Raw genomic sequence first — 21,908 nt, 5'->3', positions numbered from 1 at the left:
GTTTCCCAATGTTCCTAGTGCCATGGATAGAATCATAACTGTCTCATTAATGCTAAAGCATGTATACTAAAAACCTTGCAGCCAAGTCATGTGGGTTCTAAATTAGGCTCAGAAAATGTATGATGATCAAGTGCCTGAAATGTGAAATGTCTCTTGTGTGTACTGTAAGAGACTTTGACTTTGTGAGGAACTGTATCTCCTTGAAGACTTTGGACAATTACACAGTAAACAATTAAATTGTTAATAACTAATATTAGCTGTACAAACATGTAGGCTAGTTGCTGTTTGAGTAGTTTGATGATGAAACATGGCAGCCACTGATTGCTGCTTTGGGGTAAACATGAACAGATGCACTGCACAGTCAGTGTTATGTTTGCAGGAGGAGCAGCAGAGGCAGGTAGATCCACAGGATCTCAGCTAAGATCCGACTGTGGCTTAGAAAAAGTACAACAACATTACTTTGTGAGAGAAAGGCAGAGTGTTACCTTAGGCAAGCCCTGTGCTGCAAATTGCCCCTGATTGCTGCCATCAGTGCATGAATGTGTGATGGCAGTGATGTATGTGCATATGGGTGGCTGAATGAGTTGTGTATTTTGATGCCTAGAAAAGTTTGTACCATTTACCATTACATATCATGTCAGTGTCTTTTTTGCTACTTCAGTGGTTGCTGCCACACTGCATGGTTCAAAGGCGGTTGCACTTAGTCTCACATATTTCTATTGCAATGTAGAAGTGTTTTAGACAGAATTAGATTCAATTTGTGGTCAGTTGAACACATATGTCACTGACCACTGACCAGTGAGCACAGTCCCAGCACATGCACACAGCAGCTCTGACTCTGGTGAGCAAATAGGGGCTGTGTGTGTCAATGCACTGGGTCCAGGTCAACAGTGAAGTAATGGCACAAATCTCAATGTTCAATGATGAGTTTGATATAAAACTGTGCTGACAAAATCAGGTGATGGATGGAAACACTGGGGAGGATTTAGCAGGTAGTAAGAAGGTTCTCGGCTTCTGTGCCTTGTACGAGAGTCGTCCATGATGCTTGCCAACATCATACAACTCACAGCATGTCACAATGGAGCTGTGATCTTCTGAGGTTGTATTATGATGTTCACCCTGAATGATTCTACAGCGAAGTACATTTTCACCTCTGTTTGTGTGTAAGAGGTGTGACTATGTTCACTTTGTGTGAACATATTACTCTTTGGACAATATGTGCTAAACTAAAAATGAAAACTACAGCAGGAGGACTAGGTTTTATGCTGCATTCACATGAAATCAAGTAGATGGCAGATGGCAAACCGGATGTCATTTTAAAGAGAAGGATGGTAAACTAAATGAGGCCAGCAGAGACGGCAACGGTACTAAATGGTAATGCCATCCAAGGTTAAAATATTTCAACTTTTTACCTTCCACCGCCACGGAATTCACAGCTGGATTTAACCTAAGTTTCAACATGCAATGTAATATCAAGAGAAATCTGAGCCATATATGTATAGATATGATAATAACATTAATTAACACACAAGAATTTGTTGTAAACAATAGGTATGTGTGTTATCGTTTTGCCATCATGCCGTTCTGTTGGACTTCTTGCTTGTTTTTCATGTCCTCTGTCCCATGGCTGTAGTCTGCCTGGTGTCTGCTGTCTGCCTGATTACATGTGAATGCAACATTACTCACACAATCACACTGTCTCAAGATACCAATGCGCCAACAGTAGACTACACCTGACCATACCTCATTTTAAGACCAATACGCCATGGACACATAGAGAAGTGCACCTGTATTTGCTATTTAAACAATGTGGGAATTGGACAGAAAATGACAACTGTGTCAATCTGATACTAGCAGAGGAACTGTGTTTTTCTTTGTACCAGGTGTGAGATGGGTGCAGATGACTTGATAGTTGTGGAGATGTTTAACACTTCCTCCATCTGGCTTTTTCACTTAGGTTCAGACGAGACGTAAAATCTCCTATCTACAAAGGATTGAATAAAAAGCCAAAAATAGTTCTTGCTGACAACCAAAGCACAATAGGTCTAGGAGGCAGCTTGCAATCTTACAACCACATGAAGTGAAAAACACTGTACGGCAGGAAAACTGACTGCCCAGTAACACAAAAGAGAATCAACTGCTAATTATCCAATTAATTCACTTCAGCTATAAATCCTGGCTGTAGTTGTCACAGGTGGTCTCTTGAGCTCCTTTAGGCTTTTACCTCCTTTAACAGCCTGCCATGCTGTTAATTCACAATGATTTAAAACAGTACGCTGTGCCACAGCTGTGACAGTGGATAGTAAGTACTACTCACAATAATCACAATGGTGTGGGAGGCCTTTTATTGTTGTTATTGTATTACTGAGCTTAGTGTGGTGTCACATTAAGATGAGACAGATAATTCATTGTGTCAGCTGCTTGGTTTTGAACACAAAACTTCTGTATCTATTCTCATACACTTGAACCCCTGTTTAATATTAATTCAGAGTGAGGGAGGGAAATAAATAAATGTGTAATCAAAGTGTGATCCTGACACAAGATCAGAAAACTACTAGTTCTACTTTAACTCAGACATATAAATAGCCACTTCTTGAACACTTATTTAGCAAACAGCAAACTCTGATTGCATACTGACTGTCACTCTTACCCCAATGGCTGTCAGGATGGGAACCTGGTAGATCCATTTAATGTTACCAGCACTCAGCTCCCAACATCTGCAGAATGCACAGACAGGAGAGGACAGGGTGGCATTAGAGAGAAAGATAAAGAAAGGAGCAAGGCAATGAGGAAGGTGGGTGCTAGCCTATTACCCAAAAAGATGCCTGGAGTTGCAGAGAAAGAGGAGACAGATTACGAGGTCGATTTTCAACATTACACATCCTCCTCCAGGTGACCCAGCTGATTCTGATCAGGCCCAGCTTGTGTCCATATGGCAAACTACCTACTTTCCCCCCCATGGTCTTTTGAGTCTCATCTTTCTTGAGGCTCTCTCCACCATCTTAGTGTCTTTGTTAAAGGCTTTTTTCTTCCTCATTCCTTTGAGGCTCAATGAACCAAGTGCTGTGGCAGGGACTGGGCTGAAAAATGTAGAAAAGTAAGGTCTGGCAAAACTACCACCATTTATAGGAACATCATATTTCTTTTGAAGCACTTCTTGCTGTTTTTATATCAAGAATCCCTCTTTCCTGTGCATTTGGTGTAAATTAGTACATGAACACAGGGTTGCCAACTCTCACGCATCTGGCGTGTGTCACACGCTTTTAGGTCCTGTCTCACGCTCTCACGCCACTCAAACAATTCTCACGCCAAAATCAAGCGATTTGGAAAAAAAAAAAAAAAAAAAATTTAAAGCAAGCTTTGGCACTCATCAATAGGCTCTCTGATTGGTGTGCGCGATGCTTATCCGCGTGTTGATTGGACGGCTGCTCAAGCCTGTGATCACAGCACAGTAGGACGGGGAGTTGTCGATCCGCGACCCCCCCCCCCTCCACCAACAGCGGCACGGTGCTGAAGCCTGGACCCGACTTGGTCCGAATCCGATGGCCAAAAAAAAGAGGGAGAGAGCGAAGCCCGAGACACAACCTGACCTGACCGAGTTATGTTTTCGGACTGAACGCGGCTCGAACTGACGCCTGCGGTCGGGCTGGTTGGGCCAGTCCGTTGAAAACTATAAAATCAAGATGCAGACTGGGTAGCACAAAAGTACAGCCAGGCAGCTCAGTCCAGAGAGCAGAGGAGAGAGAGACAGCGCAGCAACAGGTGTGTGTGTGTGTGTGTGTGTGTGTGTGTGTGTGTGTGTACGTGTGTGTACGTGTGTGCGCAACTGCGCATGCATGCACGTGTGCCATACCTGCAAACTCCGAATGGGTATGTAGAATGTTTATTACAGAAGAGAAACACACATTTCAGGACCTGACTTGTATCATCAGGCTGTAGTAGAAGACTGAAAATCACAGGACGTGTCTGTTCTGTCCTTTCATATATTAATAGGCTCAATAGGCTGGTCCAGGCCAAAAGCCAGAGCTCCCCACTAGACCAGTTTCATACACTCCAGCCATACAATGATAGGAACCACAGATCTGCTTTTTTCCCTCTTATCTGAAGCAAATGTTGTGTTTTCCCTTCATTTTCTTCTCAGAGTACACCAGAATGCTTCAAATACATGTTAATATCACAATTTTTTCCTGGGGGGGTGCCCCCAGACCCCCCTAGAGGGATATATTTTGTCACCTATTACACCTCTAGCCTACTCAGTTTGCAGGTATAGCCTAATGTGTGTGTGTGTGTGTGTGTGTGTGTGTGAGAGAGAGAGAGAGAGAGAGAGAGAGAGAGAGAGAGAGACAGAGAGAAAAACTACAAAAACATAACTATTATTATTATTATTATAGACAAACACCCCCCCCCCCCCGCCAACAGAATCTCACTCCAGCCCAGGACCAAAAGTTGGCAACCCTGCATGAACAGAGCGTCTTGCAAATTGATGGGGCGTTCAGAACTCATTCACGTTGAGTAGATTCTACCTCTTTTCCCCTGGAAACACAACAAAAGTGAATTTTATGTTTCCTTGGTGGGAACTTTTCCATCTGGCTGTTGGCTGAATTGTCTGTTGTATACACTTTATTCAAATCTTCAGACAGTCACTGTTTTGCGTTTATTTAGTGTGTCCTCACACAATTTCCACTACATAATTGGAGGTCCCACTGAGATTTCTAACTTGCTGGCAGTTTCCAAGAAAGTCTGAGGACTGAGTAAACATATGTCTCAGGGGGAATTTGCCTCAGGAAAGATAGTGAAAACCTCTTTCTCTTGTACAAAATAGAGGTGTTCTTGCTTATGCAGTTAACTATATGGAGAGCCACTCAATAATGTTTCCAGATTTGTTTTGTTTTGTTTTTCAGGCTTTGAATCAGACAGTAGACCTACTAGTAATATGTTAGGTACTAAGCAGCAGTAGAAGTACATATTTGGCAGAACCATGTACCAAGTACCATTACTCAACAGTGAATAGCTTAACTTGACATCTTTTATATAATGACCATCCACATAGAAACATAAATTCAACATTTTTCAAGTCATGAGTACTTGGATTTCACTGGTCATTCAAATGGCATCATCACTGAGCACTATTCATACAATTCATGTCTCTTGTAATGTATTACTTAATCCATGTCCTTTAGATCGTCCTTTCAAATCTTGACATCATAACTTTATATACAATATATGAAAAAGGACATACAGTAGATAGTGTGACTTGCTCTCTCACCTTGCATCTGCTAGTGTTGCCCTGACAATCGCCCAAACTGCCACGAACACAGCTGGAACACCTGAAATTACATAAAGCAAACCATGAGCTGAGCGTGGATGCCTTTGTGTCGTTATGAAAATCACGGAGGTGAAGGATAAAATCCATATTCAACTTTTTTTAAACAGGCCCACACCAGAGCTATTACCCACATTACTCAAAAATGACATATCGCTCCCATCAGCAATGAGTCCAGAGCAGGTCTTGGAATTATTACAGAAAACCTTATCATCCAGGGCTGCTGACTTGGGCACAGAACAGGGAAGGTCAACTCAGGAGCAGACAAGTCGTGAGACCCCTGATGCTGGAACAAGCCAAGTATTGGCTAGGACAGTGGAACCAGGTACAGGCATGGACCCAGGCAGAGCAGCTGAGTCTCCCTGCCATGAAAGGAGTCATCGATGGTTTTGTCTAAGATTGCAGCCTCCATGGAAACTTGGGAAAACGCTCAAACAAGAGGGGACTGCACAGGAAAAAGATTTGGAGACCGACCATGAGACAGAGGTTTCCCACTTTGGTTGTGGACTAGTATTTAGCTAACCTGAAAGCAGGCTAAAGGCTAAAGGGCCAGGGTGCAGGCAGAGGGTTAGCATAGTGATAAGCATGCTAGACTTATTGTTGAGGTTTGGTTGTATACAGGCTGAAAGCTAGCAGGCTCCTGGGTAATCTGCAGGTGGTAAGCTAAGTGTATTAAACACTGGACAAGTGGGGTGTAGGTTTGCAGATAGCTCTACAGATGGCAGCTGACTGGGAAGCTGGAGCAGAGGCACAAGGCTAGATAAACAACTGCTGTAAGTAAGTAAACGAATGGCATCTCAATGGCACCACAGATAGGTGCCAAAGGTAGGCTAACTGAAGGACAGGATTTGGCCAACAGGACTAGCCAATCAAAAAGGAGGAAAACTGGGTAAAGACATAGCAAAACATCCATGGTAATAATTTCAAAATAAAACAGGAAGGGTACACGTAAAGTCCAGACCAAGAATCCAATCAGGATCAGGGCATGACAATATGATTGATGTCCTCATCATGATGAATCTTTATTGCTATATCCACCAGCCTCGGTTGGTGTCAGATCTCAATAGAAGAAGCTATTTGATCTCTTTCATTCCCCAGAACAGAACATCCCAGTAACTTTTGAGTATTTCCTCTGTCTGGTGAGAGCTTACCGGAGGAAACTGATGTTTTGGTCCGGGAGGTCCAAGCTCACCGCGACAGAATATATGGTAATGTGAATGTGCAAAAGTAGTCTGGGAGGAGGTTATTATAGTAATATCGTTAATCAGGTTTGCCCTGATGCACTAAGAACCGCTGCCCAGTGTGGAAAAAAAAAACTAACAAAAAAACACTTTTTCCAGTTCAGAATTTTATCTCAAAAACGGAATTTTTGAGAACATTTTGAATTCTGCTCTTAAGGGAACAACTGCAGTCAATGTAAGAGTGTCATTTTTAAACATCAGATTTTCTCTTATGATGCAAAACATTTATCATTAAAAACAAATCACCAACATTTCCATGCTGTCAAGATGCAATTTATGTATTATCAGATTTTTGTTTAGATGTCATACCCCCCTCTCTCTGCCTCCCATTTCCTGTCTCTCTCTCGACTATACTATCGATTAAAGGCAAAATATATACAAAAAAACAAGGAATACATAAACCACAAAGCATAACAGTCTCTAGGAGACAGGAGGCACTGTGGAGTAATCCTCATCCTAAAAGCCAAGACAAGTATGATCCACAAAAAGAAAACTTCATATTTACAGTTCAGAAATAATTGTGGCAAAGTTTGTTTTTAAAAGACTGGCCAAACTCTGAAATCTAACAGGGAATATAATTTGTATTTTATCAAAGCCTCCTAAAATCATACCATTTAGGCAGGAGTAATTGCATATGAGTGTGATTTTGGTTGCGTAGTGTTCGTTCTCCACCATCCCCTGAATGCTAATTTAAATCTGGCAGCTTAATTACAGCTAACGTGATTTGTCAATGAAACGTTAAATGGTGGATAATTGTCCCTCCACTTTTCCAACATATATTCTGCTAAATAGAGGCATTTGAAATAAATGTTGAATGTTATCAGAAGCTAAAACGAAGAAGACAATAGAGAGAAAAGACAGAGTTGGCAGAGCTTTAGGAGACTAAGGAACAAAGCAAAGTACTGAGATGTGACTAGAACCACAAGCAGTTACTTAACACTAACATCTGTGTTGACCTGATGGTAGCTGCTGAAAGTATCGTTCAAGCAGCTGGTCCAGGGAATGGATTTGCCATCTGGTTGTTCACGTTCAGGTAGATGGCAGAGGACCAAATAAGTTCCACACATTAACATGTGTGTTGGAATGGTGACATTACTGTAATATTGTCAGTGTAATTGTGCTCATGTTGAAATTGATTAATGTGAGTTATGGATTCTCCGCATAAAAGTGAATTTGCTGATAGTTGGTTATACTTGCTTATACCTTAAACTGTGGCAGCCACAGTTTGCTTCTTTCTACAAATAGAAATAAACTTACTTATTTAATTAGAAAGTCATATTATATTGTCTTCCATGAGCAGTCAGTGACTAGTCTGCTGAAAAGTCCCCAAAAAAAAACAACTTCTAGAAACTTCAAAAGTACCACCTGGAACTTTGAGGGCGGTAATTGAGCAAGCTCACCGGACACCATACTGCGCTTCCACCTGCGCTTTGCTCGGCGCAGTAACAAACCATTGTGGCGCAGCACAAACCATTAGAAATAATGAGTTTCCGAGCACAGTAATGTAATTGCATCTCAAGGATTCACACAATGCATCTCAATGTACTGTAACTAACAACAAAAGTTTGTATAGAACCAGACACACTGGAGACAGAAAAGTACAAGGACCCAAATCTCTTTCATTCTGTTTTTATACGTTCATTACTATTCAAAATACAACATGAGTCTACAAGCTAACAGTTGAAGATATGAGATTGTGCTCATGAATAAGTGCTTGTGTGTGTGTGTGTGTGTGTGTGTGTGTGTGTGTGTGTGTGTGTGTGTGTGTGTCAAAAATACAGCAATGCAGACATCGAATTAAACACCTCCTGACTAAATCACTGAAACAGGTGTGTAGATGCATTTCCCCTGAAATCAATTGAATAGTTATAATACCGTATTAAGACCAAACACAAATCATAGTTCCATGATGGAAAAACTCAGTCTCCCGTAATCTTCCAGCCACAAAACACATCAAAATTAACAGGACAATATCCCAAAACAGTATATCTGTTTGCAGTTATCACTCAGCTAGCAATGGTAGATTCAATGTGGAAGCAGCAGGCCTAACACAGCAAAAACACAATCGATACTTGGAATCACACTGAGCAATAAAACTATTGTGACTACTGCATAATGCATTTGCCTTGCAGAAAATGGCAATGCACGATAGTAAATCTAAATGCATTGTGCACTTGTGGTATAATTTTTCATTTATAGCAGAAGTAAGCAGAATATTTGTGTTAATATAAGTCTTAAATAGTTATATGTTCTGACAGCAATCACATATATAGAGTGTTTGGTCTGAAACACAAGTCTGTCAGTCACTCTGCTCTGCTGTAAGCCGAGGAGAAAACTTTCCTTGTATCCTACAACCTTTATCCAATGAGGAGAGAGAACGGCATAAAGGGGCGGTCCTCTCTGTGTGTGCAGCCAAGGGATGCGCGTGCATGTGGTGACGTAGGGACGAGGGTGGGGACTGCTAACTCCATCGGCTGACAGAAAGTTAGCCAAAACGACCGGATCTCTTACTTCTGCTTTAATGATCTGGTAATGTAGCTGTAATGCAAGTGTGAACTGTACATGACCTAAAGATATGTTTGCCAGAGGCTTGTTTAGCAGAGATGGTTTAGTCATACTGCTCCATGTCATAAAAGCCATGTGTGATATGGGAAAAGTGTGTTTTTATTCCTTACCCCATCCGATGAGTGTGAAGCCCCAGAGGTATTTGGAGTCTGAGCGGAAGGCCATGAAGATGAGACTGTGAAGGTAGAGGCCTTCCACCAGGATCCAGTAATAGTTGGTGGCCAGAAAATAGATGAAGAGCAACACCGTCACCTTGCAGCCAATCTGATAACGAAACATTAACACTAATGTTACATCCAATTTGTACCTGCTATTATAGTGTTTATTTTTGTTTGTCTGTGTTACCACCTTATTGTGATCACAGTATTTAACATACCTAAATCTTACACCACAGGTGTCCCCATGAGAGTCAATGAACTGATTGCATTTTGTAACACCTTGCTGTATAAATTTGCACAAGAATGAGAAAAAGTACAGTGCGATGAAACTGGGAATACAAGCTTCATGTTAATTAAAGCCAACAAATGTATTCTTATTTAAGATGGTTGGCCTAAACATTAAACGGACTGTCTGTGTGTTTGAGCTAAGATAATTAATGGTCTCACTTTAGAAATATAACTTTTTAAAGACAAACATACAATAAAGGAACATTACCAGATGTATTTTTAATTATAGTCCATATGCCAATCTCACTGAAGTCCCACATACTGTACTCATTGTGCATATGACATCAATCATCCATGAAGTAGTCCATCTTTCTGTAGCTTCCTGTATATCAGCATTAGATATTATGGTGCATTAAGCCTATGTTACACAAGTGTGTTTAAGACCAATGATTATGGATAGCTGAACTCTAACGCAGCACTTTAATCCAAAATATGTTGTACTGACTGTTACTTCACACATCTCTTCACGTTTAAGCTTCATTGTGCATTTATGTGCTGGGTTTGAGACTACGGCACTGTTTTCACATTCATCTGCTAGAAGGGAAAAGTGGTGATTTCTGATGACATCTGAGTTTCAAGTATTTTAATGTAGAGCTTTGTGACATCATATGTGGTAATCCTGGGCCCCATTACACTATTTGTTTTGGCTTGTCCCTTCTTCCTTTTTTCTGCGTTCTTTCCCACCTCAGTATAGGACTGACTTATCCTGGTGGAAGCCTCATGTGGGATTCAACGTGGCCTCTCTCTCAGTCCTCCTTAGTCCTGTTTAGTTAAGGCTCAGTTCTTGACTCACTTCTGACTACATATTCTTTGGGTTGAGTGATCTTTTGCGTTACTATGTGGGCCTCCCTTACAGCAACTTTGTCAATGTGTATTATACTTATTGTTTAGTATTCTTCGATTTTTGTCTGAACTCAACTGAACAGATCATTTGGATCCTTCGCTGAATAAATTATTGGCATTAACTAGAGGAGGGACTTCAGTTTGACTACAGGGCAACAACAAAAATATGAACTCACTTCCCCCAGATGTGACTGAGTGAGTCACTGACTGAAATATGTGCAAAAAGGAGGAAAAATGAGAGAACTGTAAACCCCCCTATGGGCTCTAATTTCATACCAGGCACAGGCGAGGCGCACGGTGGCGCAGTGTGGCACTAAAATCAAGGTTTTTGGCAATAGACCAAGGTGCACCGAGATGGGTGTGGCAGCACAGTAGGGAGAGGCAGGGCCGTAATGTGGAAATTCTGGGCGCCTTGAAAAAATACTGAAGTTGGGCCCCTGCCCCCTGACTTTTCATCACCACTTTTTTCATAGACTATGTATTGTAATTTTTTATTTATCTTAACCAGGGCAACGATGACAGTCAGTGGCAGTAATAGACAACTTGCCAGTCATTCTGATTTAATAGTTGTCTCATGAAGCTTTTGCTATACTATAATAATTTCATCTAATTTAGATTAGGCTACTGGGGGGTTTTGCGGTCCCTACTGGGCTGTGGGCCCCTAGAATTGCCTTCACCTTTCTCCCCTATGTAACGGCCCTGGGGGGAGGTGTCGACAGATTCAGCTTGGCGCAGTAACAATTTTGTGGCAAAAGGCTGCGCCGAAGGTGCGCTGAAAGCTTGCCAAGTTGTTTGTCGAGTGGTAATTTGGCTGACCAGCGTACAGTGCGTACATGTCACCCAAACCTCACAGGCAGGCTTCCAGAATGTCAGGCACATTTCAATGCAATAAATAATCACAACAACCACTATTTGATGTAACTATCTGAATCGGCACATAATTTTATATCGATTGTCCTGTCACATCTGATGTCTGATCAAAGACATTTGTCATACATAATGGAATCTTAACCTGACTGAATTAACACAGTTCGAAAGAAAAGAGAAAAAGAGAGACGCTCGGCGATGCGTCCTTTACGCACAGGTGCTTCTGATTTCATCCCCATTACGCGTGGTATTTGTTTATGTTGTGATCTGTCCACACTACTTTGTTAGATGGGGTTTAACTATAGGTTTGTGAGTGTCTTTATAAGTGGAAAAGGGGTCTGTTTAACCTGATTAACGATATTAATAACCTCCTCCCAGACTACTTTTGCTTCTTGAGCCGTGGAGGTCTGTTTGCATTACCATTCTGCCACTGTGAGCTTGGACCTCCCAGACCCGGACCAAAACATTGGTTTCCTCCTGTAAAATGTTTGGCCTTCTGGCATCACTGTCTCCTACAGGATAGCCACACTTTCAAGATAACAGCCTTCTTTTCACAAACCATTAGCAATATACAGTACATAATTACACACCCGAAGTCTTTTATTTTTTAGCAGTGTAAAACAAATCAACTTTTCTCATTAAGTCAACTTAAGTTTTTGTTAACTTATCTTTAGAACATCTAGTTTTCATGCTCAGACATTTCATTTACAAACATGAACTGACAAACTTTAGGTCTCTTGCCTTGAAATGATAGATGAGTGAAATGAACTGCTGAGAGTTCACTCAGCTCATTAAATGAAGATTTTAAAGAAGCAAAACTAGCAGAATTCAGACTATTTAAGCATGGATTATTTGAGAGCCTTTTTTAAGTCCCTGCCCTTGCAGCCTTGAATATAACCGATTAACTGTGAAAAGACGGCCTTGTCTGATATTTCTGTAATGAGGTTGGTACATATGAAGACCTGGTTTTTTGTACTGATGTGTTTTCAACCCTAACTCTCAACAGCATTTTAAAACTCTCCAACCATACAAACATGCCTGAAAAATGTGTCACATGGCTTTCATGTAGAGTGGGCTACTGTTTGTCAGAATAAACAGAAAGCAGTGTTCTGCAGCTGGTTGCTTGTTATGAACTTATGAGCTTCTTTTTTAATTATTTTGATTGATTGTTGATGATTCTACAATATTATTCCAGAGTTTCAACAAAAAATGTTTTCTGTTATATGTTTTTCAATAAGGTGAATATATGAGCATGAAATTTTTATGTGAGTGAAACAGAGAAAACAAACTGAACAGCACACCAATGGTACCAGCCTCAGGACATCTGTTTATCATGCAAACTTCACCCGCTCTTAATAAACTGAAGGTCAAACTCATTTTTGTCCATGAAAGGTGTTTCCTGAGAATCTTCTTAATGATCGCTTATCCCAGAGTTATCCCAAAGTCATCTAATAACAGTTCTGTGTTTATGAACAAAACATACTCATGTGGTGGTACACTTCTGCGTGGAATAGTTAAGGTTTGATGATATATACTGTAGAATATATGTCAAGTAAACAGCTTGGGTAGTTTCACACCACTAAAGATTTGTTTGGTGATGCAAGAAGAGGAGGAATCAATAAGGAAATTAAAGTATAAGCAAGGTCAATATTTTCCTGGTGAATTGCCAAATAGTTATGGTTTCTCTATGATAACATCACACAGCCTGAAAAATAGAGAAAACAGACATGTTTGAGAGCTGTGATTATTCTGTAGTCATTGTTTCAGTTTTACTACAGCTTTTTTTTTTTTTTTACCAGGCATTTTTGTGCAGGTGGACGGCCTGGTACTTACATACTGAGACTTGTCCAGTGATGTTATGCTAACTGTCTTTAAGTTCTCCAACAGGGCGGAGTCAAAGTCCTGCAATCCAGCACTGGAATGGACGACTTTGTCCTTCACAAAGATGCTGACCGCTCGTAACATGAAGGACACAAACAGGTGCATGTGGATGTAGTTTCTGGTGCAGTGAAGACGCCTGCCAGGAAAACAAATAAAAGTGACAAATAAGTTGATAACTAGAGCACAATAAAATTGAATCCAAACCACTGGGACATTTTGCTGAAGTTCAAATCACAGAATCAAGGCATGAAAATGAAATGCATTATTTAATGAAATGACAGACAAAAGTCTTAGTGGGCCTCTTGATGATATGATCACAGATTGTCACTTTGGAGTCTGATTTGTGCTCTCTCTCAGAGGCCAATGAGATAAACTATTTGTTGACACCATTGCTCAGAAGACACTGCCAATCAATTTTGTGCAGGATACTGCACTGTAGGTCCATTTCTGCTCCAACAGAGAACAGATGGCTCCTCAGTGAACCTTCCTATTTCTGTCAGAGGGGAGAGACTGTCAATGCAGCACAAGCCTCTGCTGCAAATCACCAGCTTGCCAGATTCAGTTTCAGTTTTTTCAGACCTACAGTAAACTAGTGGCAACCAAGAAGTTGTCACAGATCCACATTGTATAAAGGAGCAACATCACCTGTTGAAAATGTTGTTTAAGTAAGATTGAGTTATCCAAGCTAACGTATCAGGAACATTAAGAGAGAATTTTATTACATTTCTGTGACCTCACAAAAGATGTTTTTGGACATTTCACAGATTAATAATCATGATGCACATTAATTCAATGCTGTAAGTCAGGAGGGGAAATTGTGACTACATATATATTATATATATACATATATACATACATCCGACCACAAGATGATGTGGACATAAAGATATTTCTCTACATGAGAAGTATTCATGGCTTTATCATGAAAGCTGTTTCCACTGATTTTACTGATATTTAAAATCACTGTGTTGCATTAGATAACCTAACTATCCCACAGCTGCTTGGCAATGTAATAAGCTCGCTGCTTTTTTACAGTTTAATGTACTGGGGCTTTGAAATGGATCATGTGCATTGTTTACAGTGACAGTCTCAGAGGCAGAGAGCAGTGGGAGCTATAGGAGGATGAGGAAGATTTCTAAGTTGCTTTATGAAGTCAGAAGACAGCAGATGTAAGACCTGAGTTTGTCAAAGTGCATCTTGATGGCTCTTTGAAATTGTAACTGCAGCTGATCCAGAAGATGTACTCTTTGAAGTGTTACCATTTAAACATGCAACCCTGATCACATTCGGGACTTTCCTGTCTGCAAAGTCAGATGCTGTTGACTTAACTTTATACTTCCACCGCTCCTAATGAAATGCAACCCACTCATGTTGGATAACTGGTGGGATTCAAATCAGGACACAGGCTGTTTTTATACACCCATCAAGGAGGTACAAGTCAACCATAACATCAAGTTCAATATGATGGATTAGCTTTGCATATGAATAGGTAAGATGTCTTTAAAAGAAATGGGCAACGCGTGTGTCACCCTGCAAAGGCTGGAAAAAAATACCCAAACTTTTTTTTTGTCTCCATCCTTCTCTTCCAGCCTTTACACATTAACACTGGCCACTTCAACTGAGTGGGCTGGTGTGTTACATTCAGTTTCAAGAGGGCAAGGATTTACAAAAGCAGTTTGAAGTACTGATGGGAAGATTACAGTGTGCGTTCCCATCTGTGTCACACACCCAGCTCTGCTAAGGATGAAGTCTCTCTCTTCCTGTTGCTGTGGGGGTGAGTGTGACTCTCTCAGACAGGTGCACTGGAGACTGAACAGAACAGAGCTTCAGCAAATACTCAGCTCTGCCATTGCTGCCACATACCTTCTCTGTCAAGCCTTCCCCAGATATAGTGTGTCTGTTAACCTGATTTCCTCTCCTGGTCCCCTCTGCTTTGCTCTGGCCCCTCCAGCCCTCTGTCCTGTCAACCCTGCTCCTTGGCCCTGGACCACTTCTCAGCTCAGCCAAATCGTTTACTCCCCACTCAGCACAACCAGCCAAGAGTCAACTCCCCTCTGCCCTCTTCATACTTTGCTCAAATCCCAGTCCTTCAGACCTGCAATAAATGTTCTTCTAATCACCTCTGTGTTTTGCCCATGGGACTTTCTAGGCTGTGGCTCTAATAGTCTGTGTTGCTTTTGTTATTGAACAACCCTTATTTTACCCACAGCTCTGAAAATGGTCTCCTCTCCCCTACTAAATGGGTTTGCAGTAATAACAAAAAATAATTAAAATGACTTCTTTATTAGGTTATCACTCCCTAATCTGTAAATTTCTTGAAAAGAAAAGAATCTTAATTAATTATCAAATTGTATGCACTATATATACTGTACATATTTATATGTATTTGACTGTATGCTTTCATGCAAACAAACTTTATTTAAGATTTGTATCGATTCAACTTGCTGAACACTGACTAAAAGACAGTTTAGGTTACACTACCAAGCCAATGGGATTCATGTATTGAAATAGTCCTACATTGCTTCTATAATGAGCATCAAATCGCATAACGTCTTTTTGGAGTATGGTTCTGACAAATGAGGCCAGCTATTTATTATTTTTTATCAATGCTTTTGCCCCAAACATGCTGTGTATATTAATAAGCTTAGAGCCATATTTTCATTATGTGATGTTGGCACATGTCCCAGCCCAGAAAATGAGTAAATTCCATTCAGCCATTAATTTGTCAATTCAGCTTTGCAATTTTGTTCAAAACATGTTTAGAAATGTGGTACACAACTGAAACATAGCAGGACAGTCAGGAGACAAACAAAAGGTGGTGCAGGTGTTGGAAAGAGATTCAGTCTACACAGGGGAAGAGCGACTTTTCAGAAACACTTTAGATAACCTGTTAAGTGCATGGCTGGCAGGTATTACAATTTTCCTGTTGTTTGGGCACACCTGCAGCTCACACCTTTCATTGTGGAAATAAAGACGGAGGAGATGACCACCTCCTTCTATTATTCCACTAACCTCTGTGTTTCTGTATTGGTTCATCGCATCATGAGTGTTTTTTTCATTTCCTTTTGCACTGTCAGTTACAAAGCATAAGTATCAAAACCCCTCTCATACCTGAAGTATCCAATGATGAAGATGGCCACAAGCAGAGAGCTGAAGGACACAGCGTAGCCAATGGTGTACATGACATACAGTCGCTCAAAGAAGTCTTGCTGTGAACACACAAAGAAATATATCCAATAAAAAAACAGACTCAAAGTCTACCTAATGCCTTCTTCTAATGCCTGCAAAGAATAGAGGAAATACTACAAATATCTAGGAGAGATGGGAGAAAGAATAAATTACAAAATAACCTGTCAACAATGGGAAAACATTGTGTGAAAAAGTTTTTTCTACTTTTTGTTCTATGTATTGGTGTGAATTTTGTAAATGAAAGTATATCTAATATAAACTGTTCACACATGCTGGAGAAATTGTGGAGATGAAGAAGCAAACCACCACACCACATTCAAGGTAACAATCATTTTAGGAAAGTATCTGGAGATACCAGATACCATTTTGAAAATACTGACAATAGCTGCAAAAAAAAAAGACAGAAAAAGTAATCACACGTAAATGGTTACAGACCGACCCACCTAGAGTCAACAAATTGTTTTATAAATCATAAAAAGAGATTCATGAGATGGAAAGATTGACTTGACTGAGAAAGGACAAAATGTTTTTGTTGGAATAAGGAAGATGAAAAATGTAATTTTCCTTCCTCATGATAAATGTTCTACAAATGAATTAGAAACCCCTGTTCAAAATCCATACATATTGTATAGAGGTAGAGATGGTGTCAAGTGCCTAGTCATTATGTTTTTTGTACTGTGTTGTATCAAAAGATCAAATTAAATTGAAGGGATGGCTATACTGTAGCTGTCTCCTTCTATTCATCTTCACAGAGACAGAGCAGATGAGGTATTGCCCCCCTGCAATATGGCTGCTTAGCTAAATAGTGTGAATATAAAAAAGTGACTAGATCAATCATATTACCATCAGTGAACATTCTTACCATACGTTTACATTTTAGAATCCCTAATCAGTTTATTATAATGCTCTGTAGTTCCTCTGAGCCTAAAACAAAACAAAAGCTTTTTTTTAAATCAACACTGCCTCTGATGTGAGGTCAAAAGTTGATGTTGCTTTATAGAGCTAAAGGTAGTTGAAGCTATTGCTTTAAAGAAGCTTTTCATCATGTGGTGAAATGTGAATTTGAATCTCAATACCAAAAACCTTGAACGTTGTGTCCTTAGATGTGTGATGAAGCACACATAATGCAGCTGTCTTACTTTTCATGCCACTTCCAAAGAACAACTGTGATTGCTCATAGTCATCCACCACAATAGCTCATTGAGAAGATACCAAGTGTTCTTTCAGCTGCGATTCCTATGCAAACAACTTACCTTTTTTCTGAATGTGAGAGTATGTATGTGGGTACACATAGCACACACATCCCAAGAAAAGTGTGTAAAGCTGGGTGCTGGACCAGAGAGTAAGTATGAGATGAAAGATGAAGTCCGCACACCAGAAGTAGCTCCTGCAAGTTTTATTTAAGTGTAATGTTTCGAGCACCAGCCCTTCGTCAGACATGAGAGTGTGAGAAATGCTGGCTGTGTTAAATTGGTTCTTTGGTTGTTGACTGTTCGGGGCGACAGTGCCGTCCAATAACCAGAGGGTTAGCGGTTCGAATCCCGCTCTGTCCCAGTTGCTGTCGTAGTGTCCTTGGGCAAGACACCTTACCCAACTTGCCTCGAGTTAATGCGTATGAATGATCATGCTTCCGTCAGTCTGCCCCAGGGCAGCTGTGGCTACACACGTAGCTTACCACCACCGGTGTGAATGTGTATGAATGAATAATGGTTTCTGTAAAGCGCTTTGGGTGTTGGGTGAAAAGCGCTATATAAAAGTAATCCATCGTTATTATTATTATTATTATTCTTTACTTATGTTGTATGTTTATCTTAATGTTGGCAGTGGTTTTGTAGCTTATTTGAACCTTCACATATCATCATCAGGTTTTTAGAATAACTTTATGTGGCTGATGTTTTATAGTCCCTGGCCTGATGTAATACTTTGGAATATTGGATTAGTTTGTTAACCAAATCAGCTGCAGCTTCAATATTTTACATTCATACTCACTCTCTCTTCTTCATCATCTGGCTGCAGGAAGCGCAGACACTCTGAGTAGTTGGTCCACGTTTTGTTCCAACGGTCCACAAACACCCAGGAACCGTTGACATCACACTTTCTGTAAGCATGTCCTGAAAAAACATATATTTAAATGATTTTTAGACATTACCAATACATTTCAGGGTAAAGGAATAATAATAATAATAATAATAATTTCATTTCATTCAAAAACAAGAACTATTGCTATACTGCTACTGTATATTTTGTGTTCTTTAAAGCAGGGATGTTAAAGTTAATGGTTGAATTCCATTTAGCTGTTTCAGGTTTGTGCATGTTTAAATAGAACAGTGTCTTCATTGATTCATTCATACATTCATTTATGCATTTTATCCTGGTATTTCCTACTAAGACAATAAAAATGGCTAGGACTATAAAATGATTTCCTTAAAGAAATCTAATATAATTTAAGTTCTTGTGTTGACCTAATACGAAGTACTGAAGACATGTACTTGGCCCTGCTATGGATCCATGAGTGGTTAGAGCAGTTATGGTCTGGCTTTAAATATAGGTTTGGCAACTTAACGTTCATTCCTGACCTCTACTCCAGCACAATTTAACAAAAAGAGGCTTGTTCGTGCTGCCTACCAATGTTATATAAGGGGTTGATTTAATAAGATCAGACATGTTTTGCCTGTTTGTGCGAGAGTGAGAAATCAGTTATGGTCAAAATTTGTTGTGGTTTCCGAATGATGGGAAACAATGAGATAAAAAAACAAAAAAACAGACACGATGTAGTCTCTGGATAATTTCTTTTCCTGGGCATCACATTTTCCTGACATGTGCAAATGGCTTGAAAAATATGGATGCATGTGGCCGCTGTGCAAATTCCCAGGGGAGAGCATGTGCCCTGGATATAGACTGAGCCCTGAATGTTTACAAAGTCTGGCCCCGCCCTTGATCTCAGCCCCATAGTGTGAACTAAGAATACTTAGAATCTACAGTATTTGCATACAGAAAACAACAAGGATAATCCAAACACTGATCATGACCAGGTTAGACTTTTGTGCAAGTGAGCCATGTTGCATAATTAATTTTCACATTTAGAGTTCCTCACAGTCCTCAGTGTTCTCAGTGATGTAATACTGAAAATATAAAGCCAGGTAGGTAAACCTTTGTGATTGAAGTCATAGATGTAAGACGGACAGGGAACCTTGGTAACCAGCCCTGGGGAGCCACGGGGCCAACAGATAAGACCATCCCAGTCTGGAGGGCATACCTCATCTGCAGTGAAAAGGAGAGGAAGTAGATTTAAGGTGATCTATAAACCTTTGCTGAAAAAGTGTACTGATAGGTTTATTTGCTCTATGGCCTAATCAGTCTGTGTTGTGGCAGCGGCTCTAACAAATTATTTCTAATTACAGTTAATATACCTTACATCTTAAATCTGCACTTGCCACTGGTTGCTTGATGATAAACTCCAGGCCAAAGTTATTTCCTAAATGCCAAATGTGGTCTTTAACAAAAGGCATGTAATTGTTGTGTTAGTGTAATTGATGCCTTTATAATAAAAATATGTCTTGAATATTGAATGAGTCTCTCTGTCTCCTCTAAATGTATTCTCATAGTCTAATTGAATCTGTCTGTGACTCACAGTGACAGATCAGAAGCAAGTGAAATTTACTCTGACAGATGTGATGCGATAAATAACACTGAACAAAATGTTCATGTTTTGCACTGACTAGACAAGAACTGGTTTGTCGTCTGCTGGAGCACGAAAGGGTTAGTAGTTGCTCTGAACAGCCTTATACTGACATTTAAACACAGACATTTAAATGTGTTATGTTATTCAGTACATAAAATGTCGCCATTTCTAAAATAGCATAAGAGATGTCACTGAATCTCAGCTAATATCCGTAAAATCGCCCCAGACTCCACATTTCTCTGAACCCTCTATATATGTAAGATAACTGTTATCAACACTTGTTTTTAAGCCCATTTATAAGCTATCATGAATTCTAACATCGACCTTAGCTATTTCATACACCCAAATGGTGCAGCTCGGACACATCCTCAGTGATGAACCCAGGGTCATAGGATGTTTCGGGTCTCAGATCATCAGACACCCTCTCCTGGGGGGTGTCTGTGACCCTGAGACAGAAGAAGATAATTGTTATCAACACTTGTTTCAAGCCCATTTATTAGCTATCATGAAGTCTAACATCGACCTTATAATGACTCAGACTTTAATTCACTTGAACTCCAACATTAATGGAAAGTGGAAGTGAACTACTGAACTCCCCTCTGCTGACTCACCTTTTAGCGTCTAACATATTGCATTGCAAAAAAATTAGAAAAAAACAAAAAAACAATTGCAGAACTCATGCTATTCGCTCACTAATACAGTAAATATTGACAAATCAATCAAAATCAATATTAGTCAGTTAATAGAGGTATTCTGAGGCTGGCTGCTAAATGGATCATTTTAGTGGATAATAGTTCCAAATTTAAGAGTGGTTTTGTGATAGGATGTACAGTCGCTGTAGCTTTGATGATGAAGTTCAGCATGAGAATCTGTACCTCAGGCTGTATCACACTCAAACTCAAAATTGATGGTCCAATCATAGAGACCTTAATAGACCTGCCAGGTTTTGGATTTGGAAGCGGAAGTGGTTTGTAACTTTCCTGAGTAGGCTACAGTGAAGAATATACCAGTGCTGTTGTTGACAGGTTGGCACAGACTGTGAAAAAAAAAAACTGAACTGAAAAAAAGACAGATTATGTTTAAATTATTTTATGTTAAAGATTAGAAAAAAGGACTTTGTGTACACATATTGTACCTGTGGCCTCTGCATCAATGTTGGAGAGGTTCTGGTGGCACTGCAGTTTGATTTCATAAAGGATGTACATCTGCTCCTGTGCAGAGAGTGGACCATCGAACCCCATCTGTGGAGCACAACAAACAAGATCAGATCTTTGATCCTTGTACGTGTGAATAACACCACTGCCTGAAAATTGGCTTTTAAATCACTTTTGAGCTGCCTTGCCACACGTCTGCTGCTGATGGTCAGCCCATCATTTGGAAAGTTGTGACAATATAGTGGCTGGATGCAGTGGGTTACATTGCATATTTTTCATTCTTCTGTTAACTAAACATAGTGTGAACTTATTGGCTTTCTGTCCATCCTACATTACTTGTGTAACATCCAATGGTGCACATCCCAATTTCTGACACATGTGCACAATATGTGTTGCCATGCAAAGATGGCAACAGCAAACAGCAATGCTGTCCAAAGTTAAAATAGTTTAACTATTTACCATCGGCTGCCAAAGAATTCACAACCAGATGTGACGTTTTAGAGGGAATTTAACAAGTTTCAGTTTGCAATGCAATATCAAGAGAAATGAGAATTATATCGGCATATAGCTATGATAATTATGTTGTAAACAGTACGCCATCAGCATAGCAACATATTGTCACATGTGCGTCGTTCTGTCATCCTGCCCATTCTGTTGGGCCGCCTGTTTGTTTTTTTGCGTTCTGTCTCATGGCTGTAGTCCGTGTGCCATCTCCCT

General features: G+C 40.1%; 1 protein-coding gene across 1 annotated transcript in view; it reads right to left on the bottom strand.

The window, feature by feature from the left end:
• The window catches only part of pth2ra (parathyroid hormone 2 receptor a), a 41,923-nt gene extending 20,645 nt beyond the window's left edge, over positions 1-21,278 (bottom strand). The window contains exons 1-8 of the mRNA XM_085764552.1: positions 21,173-21,278; positions 19,506-19,616; positions 18,345-18,466; positions 16,278-16,375; positions 13,119-13,302; positions 9,240-9,393; positions 5,267-5,327; positions 2,651-2,717 (exon numbers count right to left, since the gene is read on the bottom strand). Of these exons, the coding sequence (XP_085620678.1) occupies positions 2,651-2,717; positions 5,267-5,327; positions 9,240-9,393; positions 13,119-13,302; positions 16,278-16,375; positions 18,345-18,466; positions 19,506-19,616; positions 21,173-21,278 (903 nt within the window). The remainder of the gene's footprint in view (positions 1-2,650; positions 2,718-5,266; positions 5,328-9,239; positions 9,394-13,118; positions 13,303-16,277; positions 16,376-18,344; positions 18,467-19,505; positions 19,617-21,172) is intronic.
• Positions 21,279-21,908: the final 630 nt, after the last annotated feature.

Source organism: Trachurus japonicus, chromosome 21 (genome assembly GCF_045865225.1).
Source record: "Trachurus japonicus isolate A0001 chromosome 21, Traja_1.0".
Taxonomy (NCBI): Eukaryota; Metazoa; Chordata; class Actinopteri; order Carangiformes; family Carangidae; genus Trachurus; species Trachurus japonicus.
This window is presented reverse-complemented; position numbering and strand designations above follow the sequence as displayed.